General features: G+C 36.5%; 1 protein-coding gene across 1 annotated transcript in view; it reads left to right on the top strand.

The window, feature by feature from the left end:
• Positions 1 to 19,726, top strand: part of ADGRV1 (adhesion G protein-coupled receptor V1) — a 282,213-nt gene that overhangs the window by 70,451 nt on the left and 192,036 nt on the right. The window contains exons 38-54 of the mRNA XM_057373001.1: positions 360 to 539; positions 2,005 to 2,168; positions 2,740 to 2,833; positions 6,550 to 6,628; positions 7,233 to 7,371; positions 7,901 to 8,042; positions 8,470 to 8,732; positions 10,192 to 10,367; positions 11,868 to 11,992; positions 12,900 to 13,066; positions 13,149 to 13,292; positions 14,168 to 14,275; positions 14,754 to 15,006; positions 15,667 to 15,786; positions 15,990 to 16,212; positions 16,683 to 16,887; positions 17,609 to 17,755. Coding sequence (XP_057228984.1) covers positions 360 to 539; positions 2,005 to 2,168; positions 2,740 to 2,833; positions 6,550 to 6,628; positions 7,233 to 7,371; positions 7,901 to 8,042; positions 8,470 to 8,732; positions 10,192 to 10,367; positions 11,868 to 11,992; positions 12,900 to 13,066; positions 13,149 to 13,292; positions 14,168 to 14,275; positions 14,754 to 15,006; positions 15,667 to 15,786; positions 15,990 to 16,212; positions 16,683 to 16,887; positions 17,609 to 17,755 — 2,729 coding nt within the window. The remainder of the gene's footprint in view (positions 1 to 359; positions 540 to 2,004; positions 2,169 to 2,739; positions 2,834 to 6,549; positions 6,629 to 7,232; positions 7,372 to 7,900; positions 8,043 to 8,469; positions 8,733 to 10,191; positions 10,368 to 11,867; positions 11,993 to 12,899; positions 13,067 to 13,148; positions 13,293 to 14,167; positions 14,276 to 14,753; positions 15,007 to 15,666; positions 15,787 to 15,989; positions 16,213 to 16,682; positions 16,888 to 17,608; positions 17,756 to 19,726) is intronic.

Here is a 19,726-nt window from a genome sequence, read left to right as displayed (position 1 = left end):
AGAAGTTGAACATAATTTGATCTTTTGGAATGAATTCCTAGAAAAACCTTATATTTCCTTTCACAATAGAAGCAGTTTAGGAAAGTTGATATATAGCACTGGCTCTTTAGGTTTTCTTACTTCTTAATACAGTCTTGAAATCTATACTTCTGCACACAATTCTTGCTGCGATTGAATGTTCCTGTGTTTATTATAGAATGCAAATAGTTACACATTCAAAACCATCTGTAAACTTCAGTGAGCACATCGTGTGTTTGCTTTGATTTCATTTGCAGTGTTACCTAATGATAGCAGTAATATAAGACAAAACTATATTTATATAATAGTTTATTAACTGTAGTCTGTTGATTCTTTTGCAGGTGTTTCTCCTTCTGGTGCTGCTGTTTTGGATAGTCAAGGATATGAAGCCATTCTGACAGTAGAAGCTAGTGATGAACCACATGGAATACTGAATTTTGCTTCTCCATCCAGGGTAGTTTTACTTCCAGAGGAAAACAAAACAGTTCAGCTCTTTATTAGCAGAGAATTTGGATCTCTAGGTTTGTATAACATCTCCAAGAGAACATAATTTTTGTTTTCACAATCATTAGATAGATAAATGAAAGCCACGACAGGGAGGCTGGAAATTCTGGAAAATCTCAGATACATTTAATATTATCAGAACTTCTAGGTCCCTTAACTGCAGGCTTGGAAACCAAATTTTAGTTGAAACTGAAGTCATAGCCATTAATTCCACCGCGAGGCTCTGGAGCTATGACATAACTAGTTGGCTCCTAAAGTTGTCCTTTTATGTCTAGCAAATCTGTCTTGAAGTGTTAGTCTGTCCAGAAGAATTAAAAAAAACATGAGAAAAGGAGCTTATATGGAATTGTCATTCTTACATCATCTCCTCTATAAACATCCAGAATGTGACAGCCTAGGAATATACCATGGAAAAAATTGCACTGATACCTCTGAATTCAGTTTATGCCTTCCCTAAGAATTTTGTATTTCTTTATAAATCAATTTGTTCTTTTAAAATCAAATTAASTGGTAATAACATCAATAATGTGCTGTGTGCCAAAATATTTTCTTGTGTTTGTTTTCTGAGGATTTTGACTTCCATTGAGAGATAACTTGCATAATCATTTTCTATTTACATTTTCAGACTATCTTTAGACCTCTCTTTTATCTGTTTTGTAGGTGAAGTGACTAGTTAAAATAAATATTCATTATCTGTACACACCACAGATTTGTAAAGGAATTATCTATGTTTTCCCATTTCCTTTTTATGTCAATCCGTATCTGAATTACCTTTCAAACACTATTCAGGAAACTACTAATTTGTTCTAAGTATCCATTGTAAATGTAAAATCTCTCAGTTGAACTCCATCATTATTTGTCAAAAACTAAGATTCTTTTATACCTCAAGTTTTATTGCATGCAGAGTAGCTTTGAATTTAATTTGCCATTTTATCTCTTTCTTTAAATTTGCAACTTGTCTGTGTCTGGCACATTAGTTAAATGTGCCTTTATTATTAAAAATAAATTATGTCTAGCTTTTTTCTTTAGTAAAATTTATCAGCATGTCCCCTAACTTTCATTTTCTATCAACATCTGTGTTAGTCTTTCTGGGAAGGAAACTAGATTTAGTACAGTCCTTAGAGCTTTTCTTAAACATCAGTCATTCCTGAAACACTCTACTTCACTTGGCACCAAACTTGGTATTAATAAGACATTAGATGTTCCAGGTATGTAATGTAATATATGCAGTCCACAGCACCTCAAACATATGAATACATTGGGTCCTAAGGCTTTTTGAGTCCTGTGATGTTGGACGAATCATAGACGGTCTCCTGAAAGCAATAAAGCCCAGTGGCTCCAGATTGATGTTTTAATCCTTCTGGTTTACAGTTATGCCTTTCATTTTATCAATGAGCATTTGATCTCTTTTCTTTTTGTCTATTCTAATGAGCATTACATAAGAATTGAAAAAAATGGGKTTTTTTGGTCTGTTTTGAACAGGTGCTATCAATGTTACATATGCCACAGTTCCAGGATTGGTCGCCTTAAGTAATCAGACAGAGGGGACCTTGGCTGAGCCAGGAGCTGATTATGTAGCTGTTTCTGACTCAGTGATTTTGGAAGAAGGAGAAACATCAGCTGCCATAAATGTTACTATTCTAGAGGTAAACACTATGTGCTTTCACTCTATACTTACCTGTATGACAACTGAAAAGTAATATTGTGGAACCTGGAGCTTGCAAGCTGTATTACTTGAAGCATACAAAATGCATACATTACTTGAAACATACAATGTGGCTTTTATTGTAATTTAGAAAGACTGTTTTTGTGTTTAATAGTAATACAGCAGAAGGACAAACAATAACAGAGAACACTGCTTACAGTTGATTGAAATTTAGCTCTCTCATTAAGACTTTATATTCTGATATTCAGACCAGTGTGATYCATTACTTGCTACAGGCAAGTGGTTGGTATTTGTTCCTTTAAAATTAAGCAGAAATTTATTCATGTCTAGTTCAGTGTCACCAGTAGTCTTTTTCATTACATATATTGTCTTACTTCACAATTGATTCAAGCTTAATATTTTATATAAAATTGTTCCCGGAAAATGGAAATAAAAATTAGTTCTAGTGTTGCTGTAAGGTTAGACACTTCTAGTGTGTTGCTTTTTGGCAATTTCTGTGACTGTTGCTTAAAGAAAATGAAAAGAGGCTATACTGGATTTGTGTTTTGTAGGATGATGAACCAGAGGTGCAAGAATTCTTCTTGGTTAATTTAACTTCAGTGGAACTTATCATGAATCATTCAGCTTCCTCCCCACCTAGGCTGGGTAAAACTTACAAACAATTGTTTCATATTATTTTTATGTCAATTGAATGCACATTATATTACTCTGGCATATCATTATTCCACTTGCCAACGATGCCAATATGAGGCAGGGTATTCTGCAAGAAGCATTGTAGAACATGAAACGTAGTCGTTATTACACTGGTTTCTTACCTTTTAAAGCCCTGTAAAAATGATAAGACAATTTGCAAAGAGGAGTTATTTAGTAATTTGCAGTTGGAGAACACAGTTATCTCAAAACTTTCATTGGCAATGTGTTAATGTGATTTTAATTTCCAAGTTCATGGTACAAAAAATTCCGTCAAGTAGTTTCTTTGCTCACTGTTTCAAAAGTATCTTTTTATTGCTCTGTATCAGATTTACTTTTAGGAGTCATGATCTACTGCTTTCCTACTCTTCCACAGAACTTCAATTATTGTTTAAGTCCTCTTAAGTCCTCATTCTTCTTCTGAACTCAATAGCTTTAAAGCTCATTGGCTTTAAAGACTGTTGGGCTGTCCTGTGGTACCAGTAACTAATTATGCTCATTATTTCTAACATCTTCTGTGACTCTTTTTCCTTTTCTTGCATGCGTATTGAAGTGACAGAGTTAACTCGTTACAGACTGAAAGGTAATTTACAAGACTGATTGCTGATGTGTAGACACTGAGCTATGGTCTAAAATTTAAAACAGAAAAACAGTAGCATTAAAATGTAAGGGATTTTCTGAGTTTAATTGTTCTGAGTGCTGTACAGGCWTACCTTCTGCCATAAGGGGTTAGTAGTCTGAGTCATGACCATTCGACTCTGATGTGCTTAGGATGATCAGATAATAGTTCTAATCCATGAGGCAAAAGTTTGTCCTCCTTATAAAATGTCACAATTAATTCTGTTACCAGACTATCTTCTAATCTTGTTTTTCCTGATTTTATATTTTCTTTGTTATAATTGGGGATTCAAATCCATGTTGGTGCAATGAATTAGTTTAGAATTTAGCAATCCCATACCTCTTAGAAAACCTTTAATATATTTCTAGTTGCCTGTCATGGTTTGAACTTGACTGAAAGCCAAAAAGCACCCACGTTGTTCCCTCCCCGCCACGCCACTGGGGAGGCAGAAGGGAGAGCAAAAGCCCAATTAATACTAAAAGTTATGGCTTTTAGATGTCATAACRTAATTGAGTGAAAGATACTATATGCTCCAGAAAATTGTCAGACAGGCTGAATAACTTAAGTTGCAAAATACATTTATTACTAAAAACTACTAAGAATACTACTTCACTGGTTAGGGGAGCAGAAAAATTTACAAGGAGAAGAAAATAAAAATGGACATTTTAAGACACCTGTTATTCTTTCTGYGAACTTGTCTTTCTCATGTCGTCCCTTCCCACCCTCCCATGCTTTCCTGGTGCAAGAGAGAGGCAGGGGATGAAAGTTTAACATAGATTAAACCACTCATTACGGTTATCATCCAGCATCATAGGAGAAGAGCCTTACAGCTCCAAGCWGTGGAAGTTCTTTTCCCAAGAAAGCCAGTGTATAACTGCTGGTGCCATGGGATTCTTTTTCTTTACCTCATGGGAGAAAGGAGAACAGTCCTCCAAGGCCACTCTCTCAAATCTCCTGGCAGAACAGTTTCTCCTAAGCATCCACTTGCTTCAGACATGGGGCAGGGAATGGCACCTCTTCCCCCCTACAGAACACAATTTCTTCTAAGCGTCAGCTCGCTTCAGACGTGGGCAGGAGGGGCCAAGCCTCTTCCCCCTTTTTGGCTTAGGATCAGCCCAATCCTCAAAGGCCAGGTTTTTCTCAGAGCAAGGTYGCTCTCTTTTCTATACAGGTCTCCCATGTAAGAAATAGTCCTTTTGAGAACACCTTGTTTTGTCCATGTCTGAGCACCACAGCAACAGTATTCATCTTCTTCCTACTGTGATCTCGGTTCTCCATTTTTCTTATATCTCCTCACCTTCCTCTATTTTTCCCCAGTGCGTGATACTAACAACCTAAAAACTAAATGGCAGCTGCCTCTATCTTGTTTTGAATGCTTTTTAAATACAAGAACATACGTCATCACAGAGATGTAACCAACCTGTGCAGTTGGCCCAAGCCTGAGCAGCAGCCTGTCCATCAACCTCAGAGCCATAATGGATTGACCTTAAAACATAGGGAGTAGGGCTCCTTTTGCTGGAGAAGAAGGAGAAAGCTTCTAGAACTTCCTCACAGGAGCCATTTTGTGGTTTCTTGGTCCCATTCCCCCAYGCAATATGTGGTGTAGGTCTGGGATGTCTGTGGTGTACAGTCAAACACATGGAACTTAAGTCACCTTTATTTCTTATCTGAGACTTCAGGGATATGGAGCAGAAACAGCAAACATGCAGACAGTTCTGTTTTCTCCATGTTCCACTTGCTTGCTCCCAGCTAGAAAAGGTGGAAGAAAAGGCCCAACTCTAATGAAATAAGGTGCAAAGAATTAAGGAAAACTGCTCAATAGTTGAGAATGATGAAAGGAAAATTAATAAACTCAATGGATAGAAGAAAGACTTAAACTGGGGTAGAGTGGTATAAAGGCATCAGGGGAGGAGAAGGATGCCCAATACAAAAGAAGAGGTCTGATTTTGAAAGTGGAGTATTATAGATTTTGAGTGAGTTGGGACACAAGGGAGAGCACCAATTAGGAAGCTGAAGGGTCTATATTCACTGTAATCCATTTGGATTTCTAAACTTCAGTAACTGTCTCCTGCTGTCAATGTAGAGATCATGTTCATCACTTTGATAGTGTCAGGTTTGGATTCATGGCAGTGATCTTTTATTCTTATTCAGTTTTATCTGATTTGCTAGAAATCTTTCTAATGTATCTAAATACAATATATTTACTACAGAATCAGTGGAGACAATTTGTTTTATGGAAATTGTCAACCTTAATTTCTTTTAAAATTTTTATTAAAAATAAATTGATATTAATTAAGGTAGTCATGTGATGCTTGATTGTTTGGACAAATTAAGGCATTATTTTCTTAGAAGAATCAAGTTCTTACTGTCACAGTCTGGCTTTAATCTATTATTCAGTATTTTCACAGGGTAATAAATATGATAATCTTTCAGAGTTATTGTTAAGATACATATGTTTTTATAGAGTAATACAATGTTACAGTACATAAACTACCTAAAAGAAAATAAATAATTCTATTTTTATAGCAGAATCTGAGGTGTGTGCTATCTAAGGTTTATGATCAGGCACAGAAACTTGAACATGAGATGACATAATAGATCATTTATTATTCTTTCTTACTTATTTCCTCTCCTACACTCAAATGACACAAGTATGCAAAACATTAAATATCATCATTAAAAAACACACAATTAAGATGAATTAAGACTGGATAACAAATCTTGCTTTTGGCATTTTCTACTTTTTCTGTGCTATGGAGTTTTTTCTAATTTTTTTTTAGTTTTTTTTTTTTTTATACGTTATTAAATATAACAGTGGTAATTCAAGGCACTCTGTTGCAGTTTTGATAGTAACCTAGTAAGGACAGAATTTCTTTAAGCCCTTCCAAGTACCTTGCCCACTTCATTTTCTCCTCCTCATTTTGGAAATGGAAAACAATGTAGTTCTTCTACAAGATTAATGAAGATAAATAGAAATGCTGCTGTTATTCTTGATATTTGTGAAAATTGACTCTATTTTTCTTAATATTTTTCCTTCTGTTTTCCATTTTAGATGTGGAAGGTTTAACCTCTCAAATCATTATTGATGCTAACGATGGAGTAAGTGGAGTAGTTGAATGGGAAAGTACCAAGTAAGTCTTGTCTCCCTGAAGACTCCCTATGACAGTGATTAGTGTTGCCCAAATATTTTCATTTTCAGTTAGCAATAAAATTCCTATTAACAATAAGATCACTTCTTTGAGATGACAACACATCATTCAGTTCAGTGGAACTGGAAAGATAAATTCCTCACTAGAAACCAACATTTGTAGTGCGTCTACTCAGAAATCATATGCTACCATGTACATATTTAAATATTGTCCCTTGAGATTGTGAACTTTCATCATTCCTCCAGCCTCCATCCAGTGCCCCAGCCACTATGTTCATGTAAGCAGACATGTTGGCATCTTCCTGATTTCTTTCTCTGATTTTCAGAAGCTAGGTAGAAGGCATCCCTGGCCATAGACAGTCTTCACCTGCTACTAATAAGCAGGGGAAAAGGGACATTCAATTACATTTTGATAAGAAACAAAGGTATAATGGTGGCATTAGACAGTAGTAATGATGCTGATACAGTAATAGTGCCCTTTTCTTTTAGAGGGGATGATTTTAAGTGAAAATATAACAATTATCTACTATATTATTAAAAGAATATGCTCAGTGAGCACTGAGAATTTGTCTTGGTTTTTGTTTTAGTTTTGAAGTTAATGAATCTCATGGGAATCTGACAGTAATGGCATACCGAAATAAAGGATCTTATGGCAATGTGTCAGTATTTTTTTATGCCCAAAATTTGGAGGCACAGCTGGGTTTGGATTTTAATGTGATCTCAAGGGTAAGAAGCAAATTCTAAATCTAGTAGTTTTCACTCCTTCAACTTCCTTAAATGAACTCTTCTTATTTATTCTGCAGAATGGTCACAGCTAGTACAGGTAGATTTCTCAACTTGTTTCTGTTGCTCTGATCATCTGAATAGAATGAAATACAATTAGTCATCCTATTTTAGTCTTTCTTTCTTATTTAATACTGAAGCATTTTTAAATATGACACATTTTAAACTTYAGACATCTATTTCAAATACAATTTTGCTTAGACAAGATCATATAAGATTTTATGTAAGTTTTAAATTTTTTATGACAGAACTTTCAAAGTGAATTGCTCTTTCATGTCCTCACTCTGCAGTGTGCTGTGCCGTTTAACTGTTTTGCTTCTCTTTCAATCGATTTATAGGGGACATAGAAATTACTGCTTTTTTGCCTCCTCTTTCCTCCCTATTTAAGACAATTCTGCTTTACCTTGGTTTGAAATTTCCGTGTGCGTTATCAGCTGTTGACTATTCAATGCTTTCTGTGTTTCTATGCTAGACTCTATTTTTTGCTGATGGAGAAAGGAATAAATCTGTTGTTGTTGTGATTTGTGATGATGATGTTCCTGAAGGTGATGAGAAGTTCCAGTTAATTCTAACAAATCCCTCGTTGGGCCTGGAATTAGGGGATAACACAACAGGTAAAATTTGGTTATGATTTTCTCGTTCTTCACAATTGTATCTCAGTCACTTTAACGTCATTCTTCTGAATAATCATATTCCAGAAAACTCTAGTTCTCTGCTATAGTAAATCATTAGACTCCTTTGGAAAGTTCTTGAACAGCCCTGTGAAAAATGTAAAACTAGCAAAATAGTATGTAAAATAAGGAACCAGAAAGTGTAAAAATTGGATTTTTTAAAAAGAGTCTAGATTCTTCCTTACTAGAGATCTTCCTAGATAAAGCAAAATATTGATAYATTCTCTTAAATAATATCAAGGACATAAAAGCAGTATCCATATTTTAGAGAAAGAATGCATTTATATATATACTTATTTATTGGTATATGTACACAATTACGTTTCACTATGTTAATTAAAGCATCTTTCTATTCTTTACTTCTCAAAAGCCACAATTACTATACTTGCCAATGATGATGGACATGGAGTTTTGTCGTTCAATAACAGTGACCACTTCTTCCTAAGAGAGCAAACAGCTCTCCATCTGATGGAAAGTGTTGCAGTATTAAATATTATTAGAGAGCCTCCTCAGGGAATATTTGGAACAGTATCTGTTCAATATCTTGTAAGTGAAGTTAATTCTTCAGAGCCATCAGTGGATTTGACCCCTTCTCAAGGATACATTGTGCTGGAAGAGGGAGTCAGATACAAGGTAATATAGTTATTACCCAAGCAGTGAAGAAAGCTTTCTTAAAATTATTTGAAAGATTTCAAGAATGTTTGTGGTTTTGCATGTATAATTTTTTTTGCTTGTGTTTTCCTTAATTCTCAGAGTAAACTGCATCATGGGAGTGCATAAAAAATTGAAAGTGCTATTCTGTAGATATTTATCTCATTATAATAGTTCAGGTAGAGTGAAAAGAATATGATAGGTATATAATATTATGTATGGATAGCACCATTTATTTGTATGTGTTTAGTATGTAGTTAAAAGACAAACTTTGACATGAAGTCGTGATTTACTACCCTAAATAATTAGGGTGGAATTAAAAATCCTATTCTATTATGTGGGCTGAAATGATCAGAGTATTCTGCAGCAAAGGCAAAAGGTGAACAGCTTTCAAAGTTTTAGAAATAGAAGATTACTTGTTCTTCTGTCAGTATAAAGCTCACTGCTTCCACACTGTCCCCACAAGAGTGTCAGCTAGAAAATGAGCTAGCTTAAGTGTGTCAATAACAGGTTGGTATATTATGGTTAGTGGAATCTGAAACAAACCTTTCTGGAAATAATGATTTTCAGTTTCTGAATCTAAAATACATTTGAAACCTCAGTGATGGCTACTTTAGTAGATCTGTGAGAAGTAGGGAGTAAAAGATTTCTCAATACMGTCTTTAAATATGGTTTATTGCAGAAGTAAAAAGAGATCAAAAAAGGTTGTAAGGTCTAGTTTAGTTCCAGCTCTGTCATTACTAAATAATTTTTCTATGGCAATATGTGTACCACTGTAATTTTCACCTCTTTGGGTAATGGGGAGAATGACAGTGAAAACAAATACTTCTTTCTAGACAGTTCTCTGCTGATTTGAGATCACCTTGAGACCATCTACGGACCATGGTGCTGTAGAAGGAAGAAAGCATCACGAAGAGAGTATTTCAAATATTCCTCTGCCACCTTTTATCCTTCTTTGTTTACGTACTGGAAATGTAACTACCCTGTTGCCCATGAGCCAGTTCAGCTGGCAACTAAAGTAAACCCAACTTGACTAAGCTGTGTTAGGGTATCAGGTAGCAGAATTGTGAATTACTGAGCAATGTGTGGAATAAGTTCTAAACAGAAGCATAGAAAAGGATTGAAACCTGTTACATTTCAGAGGGTCTTAGGATTAAAGGGAAAAGGGGGAGACAAATAAAAATTAAACAAATATTTTTTTTAAAGTGGACACGCTCATGTTAGCATTACACTAAGGAGGGCACCATAGGGATTACTTTAGAACCCCAGCCTGAACTCTCCTTGCCTTACTCCTGCCTTCTCCAGTTTCAAGAGCTGCTGTTATGATTCTCTTCTGTCCAGACCCATACAGAGGAAGAACAGAAACAGCAGCATGCTCTGAATAGCACTGTCATTGTTAGCTGTCAAGTCTCACCAGATTTCTATGCTTGTTTCTTGTCAGACACTGCATATTACTGCAATCCTGGATGAAGAACCAGAAATGGATGAGCACTTTATTGTCACCCTGTTCAATCCAACTGGAGGAGCTAGACTAGGCACCAGAGTGCAAACCATGATTACCATATTACAGAACCAAGCTCCACTGGGGCTTTTCAGTATTTACCCAGTTGCAAAGAGGTAGGAAACCTTGATTTAATTAAAAGGTGTTTTATTCATATTCCATAGAGATGGTTTTCCTTTTAAAAAGATGTAGCAATACAATTGTAAAATTGATTCTAAAAAGTACACTATTTGTCAAATGCTATTACTGCAATACAGAAAAAGACTCAAAATGAAATATTCATTATTAGAAATGTTGATTTGTCTATGCATTTTTTCTTGAAACAATACCTCATTAGTCCCCAGACATTTCACTAATAATAATCCATTTTAAGAATTCCAAGCCTTAGACAAGTGTCCAGGAAATCACAAATTTTGTAATTTAATTATTTATTTAGGCTTGTGTAAGATACACCCTCACTCAGGACTGTTTTTCAGAAACAAATGAGCCATTTTACTTGGACAGGCTGGAGAAGTGGCCTCTGGGAATCTCATGAGGTTTGACAAGAGCAGCTGCAAAGTGCTGCCCATGGGCCTGAGCAACCCCCAGTCCAGGCTGGGGATGGACAGATGGAGAGCAGCCTTGCCCCAAAGGATATGGAGGGGAAGTTGTTGAGAGGCTGGACATGCCCTGGCCATGGCACTGCCAACCCAGAAAGCCAAATGTGTCCTGGGCTCATCCAGAGCCTCATAGGCAGCAGGGGAGGGAGGGGATTCTGCCCCTCTGCCCCACTCTGGTGAGAGCCCATCTGCCGTGCTGCATCCAGGCCTGGGGTCCCAGCACAGGGAGGACATGGAGCTGTTGGAGYGAGTCCMGAGAAGGCCACTCAGTTGAACAGAGGGGTGGAGCACCTCTGCTCTGAGGCAATGCCGAGAGAATTGGGATTGTTCAGCTGAGAGAAGAGGCAGCTTTGGGCTGACCCAGTTGCAGCCTTCCAGTACCTAAAGGGAGCCTACAGAAGGCTGGAGAGGGACTTTTTGCAAGGGCACGTCGTGACAAAACAAGAGGGAATGTCTTAAACCTGAGAGAGATTAGGTTTAGATTAGATATAAGAAGGAAATTCTTTATTGTGAGGGTGGTGAGGCCCTGGCACAGGTTGTCCAAAGAAGCCGTGGATACTGCATCCCTGGCAGTGTTCAAGGCCRGGTTTGATGGAGCTCTGGGCAATCTAGTCTAGTGAAAGATGTCCCTGCTCATAGCAGGAGAGTTGGAAAAATATGATCTTTAAGGTCTCTTGCAACCATAACCAGTCTACGATCATGAATCTGTGACATGAAATGGGAAATCATTCAGAATTATCAGAAATCATTCTGAATTATCATGCTTTATCTATTTAATTTAACACACATGTTGGTGTGTTAAATTTCAGGCTGATTTAAGATTTTTGTTGAATTTTCTGTCATTTTGTTAAGGTCTTATGTGAAGAAATATTGGACTACCTAACAGTGTTAGTCCATCACTGAGCAAAGCCAGTATTTTGTGTTTATTGCATATTCTGTGCTGAAGATGTACTGTAAGAATCTTATGCTCTAAAAATAATACTTCTTAAAATTTATTTTCACAATTCCTAAATTTAGGACCAATATCTTCACAGTTGAAGAAGCGAACACTACTGTGTATTTGAAAGTTTCACGGAGCAATGGGCTCAATGTGTCTGTGAGTGTTGAGTGGGAGACACTGTCGGATACTGCGTTTGGCATCAGTACGTTCACTTTATCGCGAGCATCCGCTGCTATTGTCAGAGACGAGATAGCCAGAGAGTACCCAAACATACAGGAGAGATAACTTTGTGTACAAAATAATTGCAGTTAATGAAATATGTTCATAAGAATGGAAATTCACCTATAATATTTCTATTATATCAAAATTAATTAGATAAAATATATTAGCTGCTTAAGAGTCAGCTTGTGATCAGCCACTGGTGTCAGAGTTTCAACAATCTGTATTACTCTTCCTATTGTTTATACATTTTCACCAGACCTTTGATTCATAAAATCCGCCCTTTACTACCTATAACTCTGGATATTTCTAACATAATATAAAATACACTTTTCTGTAAGTGTTGAATGACTAGTCAGTTTAAGAATCTTATTGTCTGCTTAATGGCTGCTTCTTGTGATGAGGGAGAGAATGAGAATAAACACATTTTTAGGTTTTTTGTCACTTTTTTATTACTTCCTATCTATTTAATATTCTCACTACCTAAATTCCAAATTGAGTCACTGTGAATCACACTCAAATTGCCTATGCATCTTCCATGTGTAGTTGTAATATATGAAGAATGCATTTATTGTTTAATTCTCAGTGTGACTTCAGTGCTATACCATTCCCATATATTTGCATGCRCTTATACCAACTATTTAAAGATAACTCAGAATACAGTCTAATTGTTTAGAGCATGGGGCTAAGAATGTGAAGATTGTGGCAAGATTGATACATTGCATGAGCCATTCACTTAAGACTTGATCTTGATGATCCTTGTGGGTCCCTTTCAGTGTGGAATATTCTGTGATTTCTGATACTAGATTTGGTTTTGGCAAATAAAAAAGTGAAAATGGTGTTGTAAAARGCTTCAAGGATAAATAGCTTTTTCTTATACTCTATTGCAGGGGGTAGTATCAGTGTCCTTTCTGTCTTGCAAAGCTTTGTGGAAGAGTCAGCAGCTATCTGGTGTTTCTTTCCATCAGGAGAAATCCTGTATGGTGTGCAGTTGCGTACACCTCCAGCTGTGTTTTCTACTGTCTACCAGTGGAAAGGAGTTTTTGTTGCTGTCGAGGTAAATGCTTGCTTACAAGAACCAACCCTGCTGCTTAATAAAACCTTGAAGTCTCAGTTCTACTTTTTTTTTCCTCTCTCAGAATTTCACTGTGTGGGATCCTAAAAGCTGTCTATCTTTCCAAATCCGTGCCTCTCCCTACCTTGTGATTACTCATGGAGGAGCCAGACAGGGAGCTTCCAACAGCAGTGTGTATGCATTCATGCCTGGACGCAAACTATTGAAGGTAAATCTGTGTTACTTGTAAAACCATCAAATAATAGGAATAGAAAGGACTTTGTGAGACCATTCTGTCCAGCTATGTTTTGGGAAACAGCACTCAGTTCTCAGCTAGTTTGGCACCTGAAAGCTCTGCATGAGTCAGTGATATTGTCCTGGTTAGGCCAAGACAGGGTTAATTTTTTGAAGTAGCCAGGAGGGGGCATGGCTGGGACCCAGGGGTGTTCTATACCAGCTCATGTCATTTTCTGGAGATGGGGGAAGGGGGCCTTCCAGGAGGCCGGGGTAGCATGGGGTCAGGTCATATATTGATGGGTTCTTCATAGTGAGCATTTTCACATGTGAATCTTTTCTTCTYTTGTACACACTGTTATTACCGTTTTCTCATCACCTTGCTGTTTGCAGTAAATTCAGTAAGTTCTAATCTCAACCCGTGATCTTCACCTTTAGTGTCTTTAATTCTCCTCTGCATCCCACCGCAGGGGAGAAAAGGAAGAGGCATTTTTTGAAGTGTCKGAGTGGTAGCACTAAATAGAGAAATACCATTCCTAATCCACAAGAGTCATTCCAGCTTGTTGTCTGTTGTTTTAGTTATATTTTGAGGGTGAGGTAAAATGACCTCAGAAGCGAACAAAGAAATTATGGAGCAATCAATAGAGCATTTTCTGAAAAAAGTATGATAATTAACATTAAGTTTGTAAAATGACGCCACATATATTTTTTAAGTTCTAAATTACGTCTATGATATTTTTTAACATTCTTTTACATAATGTTTTATATGTAATTTTGCAATTTAAAAAGTATATGTGTGTATATATATATATATAAACTTGTTACTTGAACTGAGTTCCAAATACCATTTTTACCATATTTTCCTTGTAGCTACAGACCCTCTCTATTCTGGATACTACACTTGTCAAACATTTTGCTGTGGATGAAGAAGACTATTTGGTTTTTGTGAGTGATACCACCAGTTTCAGTTCCATCCAGGTTAGAATACACTTGTCTTCCATGGCTTTGATGTGGGTAGTTTGGCTAGTTTTGTGTTTGAACTATGAAGAAAATATAGAAAAAATGTAAGTATATATTCCTGAAAAATTGCTTAATTACGGATGTATGCARTATTAAATTCTAGGCTTGTTTAAAAGTAACAACACTCCCTACATTAACATGTAATTTAGACTTGRTTTGATTATATTGCTACTGGTACTTCTCTTTTAAATCTATTATGTTAAACAGCTTTAAGAATAGAAATTGCTTCTGACCATAAACCTGTTCTGAAGAACAGGCACAAGTGCTTGCAGTAAAGGTACTTACCAGGGTGCTTTCATTGTAATGTAGGATGCACCTTAGAAATGAGGAATTCAGTTAATTATGAGGTTTTCCAATTTTTCATTGAGACACCTAATTTCTTTTTACTTAGTTCTAGTTATAAATATGTGGTAAAGAATATTTTCTATTTTTACAGGTTTTCCAGTGGAATAAAGATATATTTGTGCTGCATCATCAGCTTCCACTTTACAGACCTCTGAGCATTGCCTTGTTTCCCCGAGGAGGCATTATGTATTTACTAGTTTCTTTGTCAAATACCAGTCAGAATGTGCTCTTGTACCAGTGGCTGAATAATGAGTTTAGGAGTCTTCATCAGTTACCAGCAAAAGAAATAAAACATATGGAAGCCTGGACTTCTGGATCTGATATCTATTTAATTGTTGCAAGAGGTATTTTGCAAAGTTTTTATTTACTGAGTTTGCTAAGTTTGTGCTGGCACAGGCATTTGGGATAAAGGGGTTTAAATAGGTATTAAAATATTGCTGGGGAGTGTGGAATTTCCTGATAAACATCTGATTGGAGTAATCTATGTTGTGTCCTTCAGAAAATGAAAGCATTGTGTTCTCAAATATTTATGCAAGTAATGAAGCATTTTCCCAAAAACAATAGGAAATAGTAACTCCATTCATCTAGTTGCTAATTGCACCCTTTCTAAGCTTTTCTGAGCTTTGTTATATGCAAAGATCATTGTCCAGCAAAGTACCTTTTTATTACAAGTATGATACTTGAGACATTGCTTTATGTCTGCATCCCTATGCCCTATTTAAAAGTTTATATTGCAGTTCATAGGCTTCATTGCAGGTGACTGTTCTCTGGGATTTTCATTGTTCTTGTATGTGACCATGTGCAGAAAAACCCTTAAATAATGACGTTGAATAAATCTTCTGAAGGGATATCATGCTGTGGAGTTATTCAAGTAAAAAGGAAGATACTGGTTTCATTTTGTAATTAAATCTGCCAACCTCTGCCTTTGAATCGCCACCTGTGTGTGATTGAATTAGTGGTCAGCAACATAGTGTAAGTTTTTTCATTTTTCTAAACATTTGTAGAAACTGAAAATTCTGAAATCTTCATCTGGGAGACAGGACAATCTACATTCAGATACTTTCAGTCTCTTCCAACCTCTGCTGTAAGAAGCATCCATGTTTTTGAACCTCCTTCGGGTTTAGGTAAGATGTAGTTTATAATACTGCATATTATAATATATGCATACATTTTTTGTAGAAGAATATATGCATACATTTTTTCACCTTATTTATCAGATTTTAAGAGGTAGTTTAACAACTGCACTGCCAAGGGTATTTCTGGCATTACAAGAACTTTTAAATATATCACCGAATATTTCTTTTTTTCTCCTCCTTGCTCAATGTAGTTCACATCCTTCTCTCTGGTAAGGACATAACAGCACTATACTCCTGGAACTCAGAAGAGAATCAGTTCTCTCTGTTGCTGGAAGCCCCATATGCAGATCATATCACTACAGCTACTGCAAGGTCCCTGAACTCCAGCAAGAGCTTGATTGCTCTTTCCGTAGAGTCCAATTCCCAGATTTATGAGCTGACCACTATCTCCAACCAGTCAGATTTTATACCTAGGTAGGTTTTTTGGTTTATATAACTATCTCCCAGCTCTTGCATTCCTTTTTCTGTGATACTGTTTTTGTTACAGTGGAGATGATTATAGACACCTGTAATGGTATGTTGTTTAACACTAAAGAGAAGTTTTCACAAGCAGCATTAGGATAACCTGAAGTCCAACTTCTCTCAACTTATTTTAAAATATGGAATAAAAGGACTTGCAGTTGGACTTCATATTAAAGGACTTCATATTCTTTTTTAGGATAAATGAAATTACTTTAATAAGCAATATCAGTTACTCTRTGTTCTGTTGTAATTAAGGAAAAAACAAACCCAGCATTAAAACCATAACCTTTAAAGTTACTTACTCAGGAATATAAACAACAATTTTAGAATCAAAAATTCTCATTAAATTTTCAGTAGTGCCTTTAAAGGTCATTAACGATACCTCAGTTTATAATTACTTGATGTGTTTATTTGCATGCTAGTTCAGGTGAATTGATATTTGATCCTGGAGACATGGAAGCTGTGATAGCAGTCAATATCCTGGATGACAGCATCCCAGAGGAGGAAGAATGCTTTAAAGTGTGGCTGAAAAACCCYAAAGGAGGTGCAGAGATTGGTTTTCACAGTTTTGTTGACATAATTATTCCTTCCAATGACAATGCCTATGGAGTCATTGCATTTGCTCAGGTAAAACTTATAAGGTAAATCATTAAAATATGTATATATATAATTTAGATAAACCCATTATTTAAAATATCAGATGGCACATATGATATCATAGTCTCTACTAACTGGTGAATCAAGGGAATTAAGTAAAGATTATTTTCCTCTAAAATAGATACTAATTGAGTTATGCCACAGGATGAGCCCATCTGCCTCCACGAAATAGTATCTTTGGAGAAAATATCAGAATGAAGGTATTATTTGGAGTGGTTAATTCTGAGACCATCAAATATTGTAGAAATTATCTGAAAAGATATATGTATTAACTACATACTGAAGATATAAAACACAGAAGAATCATTACTGAATCTGGACTTATATGAGGAGAATAAATAATAGTAAAGTAACAGCAGTAAAAATACGTCTGTCTTGAAGATCTACATGTTTGTTATCTGCTTCCTATGATTTGGACATAAAATACTGTATTAAAGAAAACTAACAAAAACACTGATTCTTTTTTGCCTTTTCTCAGGCTAAAGAGGTCTGACATTTTTAATTCTTACATTTATGAAATTTGGTTCTGTTGACTACCTCGGAAAATTTAGATATATACATTTAATCAACAGACTTGCATTTAGCTGCTTAAGAGTAGATTATCTTATAGATTAACRTCTCTGGCCCCCTTTGAGTACCCATAAAGAAATTTTGTAAGAAAATAATGGTTTGGTTCTGCTATTTTTTTCAGAGTTCTTTATTTAAGCAAGTTGAAGAAATGGAACAGGACAGCCTGATCACCTTGAATATTGAACGTTTAATAGGAACATATGGACGACTTACAGTAGAGTGGATCGCTAATGGGAGCATAAGTGATGTGTTTCCAGCTTCAGGAATGGTATTTAATAATACCACTATTATTGGGGAAATACTGACTATATTGTCTCAGACAATAGGTACAGATGTACTGAGTGAGAAGAACAGTACATGTTAGATTTTCCCACTTTGCTGTTAATTCCTGCTTCCTGGTCCTTTCCTCTGATTCTGGCAGTTTGCACTTCTGGTTGGCACATAATGCAGCAATATCACTCCCACGCTTCTAGAACCTGATATTGCATTGCTGTCCAGACACTGGAAATGTGTATTTACAGTATCCTGTAGTATATTCCCTTCTTTCTGCTTTGAGATACAGCTACTCTGTCAAACTACTTGAATATTTGGGAATCTGGGAGTGTTTGCTCTTTGTCCTGACCATCTCAATACAGTGGAGACCTTAAGTGGCCCACCATAATATGAAAAGTTCCAGGTTTCTATGCTTCTTAGATTTTTTGATTCCTAGCCATATAAAAACCAGGAGTTTCCTTCCAGCCAAGCTCTTGATATGCCTTAGGACTGTCAGGAGCCAGTTTCAGTAGGTCAAAGTCCTCCACCTTGAGGCAGTCTGTAGCAGACACAAAGCCCAAAAAAAAATAAAGAGAAAAAAAAAAACAGGAAATCATAGATGCCAAAACAATCATACTGAAACTGTTAGAAGTGCTCCTTGAGCATTCCAGATGGATACTACATGATTGCACTGCATAGATTCTCAGGCATGAAGGTTCAGAAAGGTATAGTGTTCAGTGGAAACTCCTGTTCATCGTACACACTCTATGTAGCATAAGTGTTTGCACTTTTTCTCAACATCTCTTGTTGCACTCTTTCTCAACGTTTCTCACATGTTTCTCAATGACTTCCGTGTTGAGAAAGACCTAATCAAGTGGTGGGCCCTTTGAATTTAAAAATAAGAATATAGATAGACAAAGCATGTACCATCATTTTATCTGAAGAGGAAAAAATAGTTGAGTAGACATTTCTTCACATGGCAATGATTTTAATAGGAAATTATATGTTCATTCTTCTTTTGACATGTATGTATGTGGTGTGGTTGACCTTGGCTGTCTAACAAACCCCATGAAGTTCTCTCTTACTCCCCATCTCAGCAGGATGAGGAGAAAATAAAGTCGAAAAGCTTGAGATTAAGGCAGTTTATAAAGAAAAGCAAAAGTCATTGTCTATCTGGATTTCTCCAAGATTTTTGATAGTTTGCCATGGCTGCCTTCTAAAGAAACTGATGTGTTACTGCTGCTCCCAGGGGGTGCTGGTAAATAGCTCCTTTTTAAACTGACAGCCTGTCACAAGTGTGGTCACTCAGGGATCAGTTTGGGGACAAACAGTATTTAATATCTTCATAAATGATGTTGATGCTGAGATCAGGTGTAATCTGATGAAGTTTGATGATTATACCAAACTAAGTGAGGAAATGGTWCTTCGGTAAGGAGGGCCACCCTGCAGGAAGACCTGGGTAGGCTGGAAGATTGACCAGGATCAAATGTTACACTATGGAAAACATAATCCAGGAGTGCAGCACCCCTGGGATCTGTCCTGGCTGGGGAGTAGATCTGGGGATAGGGACCTGGGGGTCTTGCTGGTCTATAAGTGAATATTAATGATGTCTGTGCCAATTCAYCTGGATGTTTCTTATTGCATCAACAAGGCTGTCCCCAGCAGAGATAAAGCAGTCTTTAGCCCACTCTACTGAGCACTTGTTGGGCTACCCCTGTAATTCTTTTGGTCCATGCTATGGAAAATAGATATGGACAGGCTGGTGGGATCCAGAGCTAGCCACAAATGTGGTTACAGGATTGGGAAGCCTTCATATGAGRAAAGGCTGAGAGAACTGTTCTGCCTTGAGAGAAGAAGGTTTTGAGGACACCTTTTGTTCAGCATTTAAAAGGTGGCTGCAAAGGARGAGACTTAGTTTTTACAATATGTCACATTGAAGAGACAGGGCATGATGAATGCAAAATACTCCTGGGGAGATTCTGGTTGG

This window comes from Malurus melanocephalus, unplaced genomic scaffold, assembly GCF_030028575.1.
Source record: "Malurus melanocephalus ecotype Western Australia unplaced genomic scaffold, MMel_1.1 scaffold_7, whole genome shotgun sequence".
Lineage (NCBI taxonomy): Eukaryota > Metazoa > Chordata > Aves > Passeriformes > Maluridae > Malurus > Malurus melanocephalus.
Note: the sequence above shows the minus strand (reverse complement) of the source record. Positions and strands in the feature narration are given on the sequence as shown.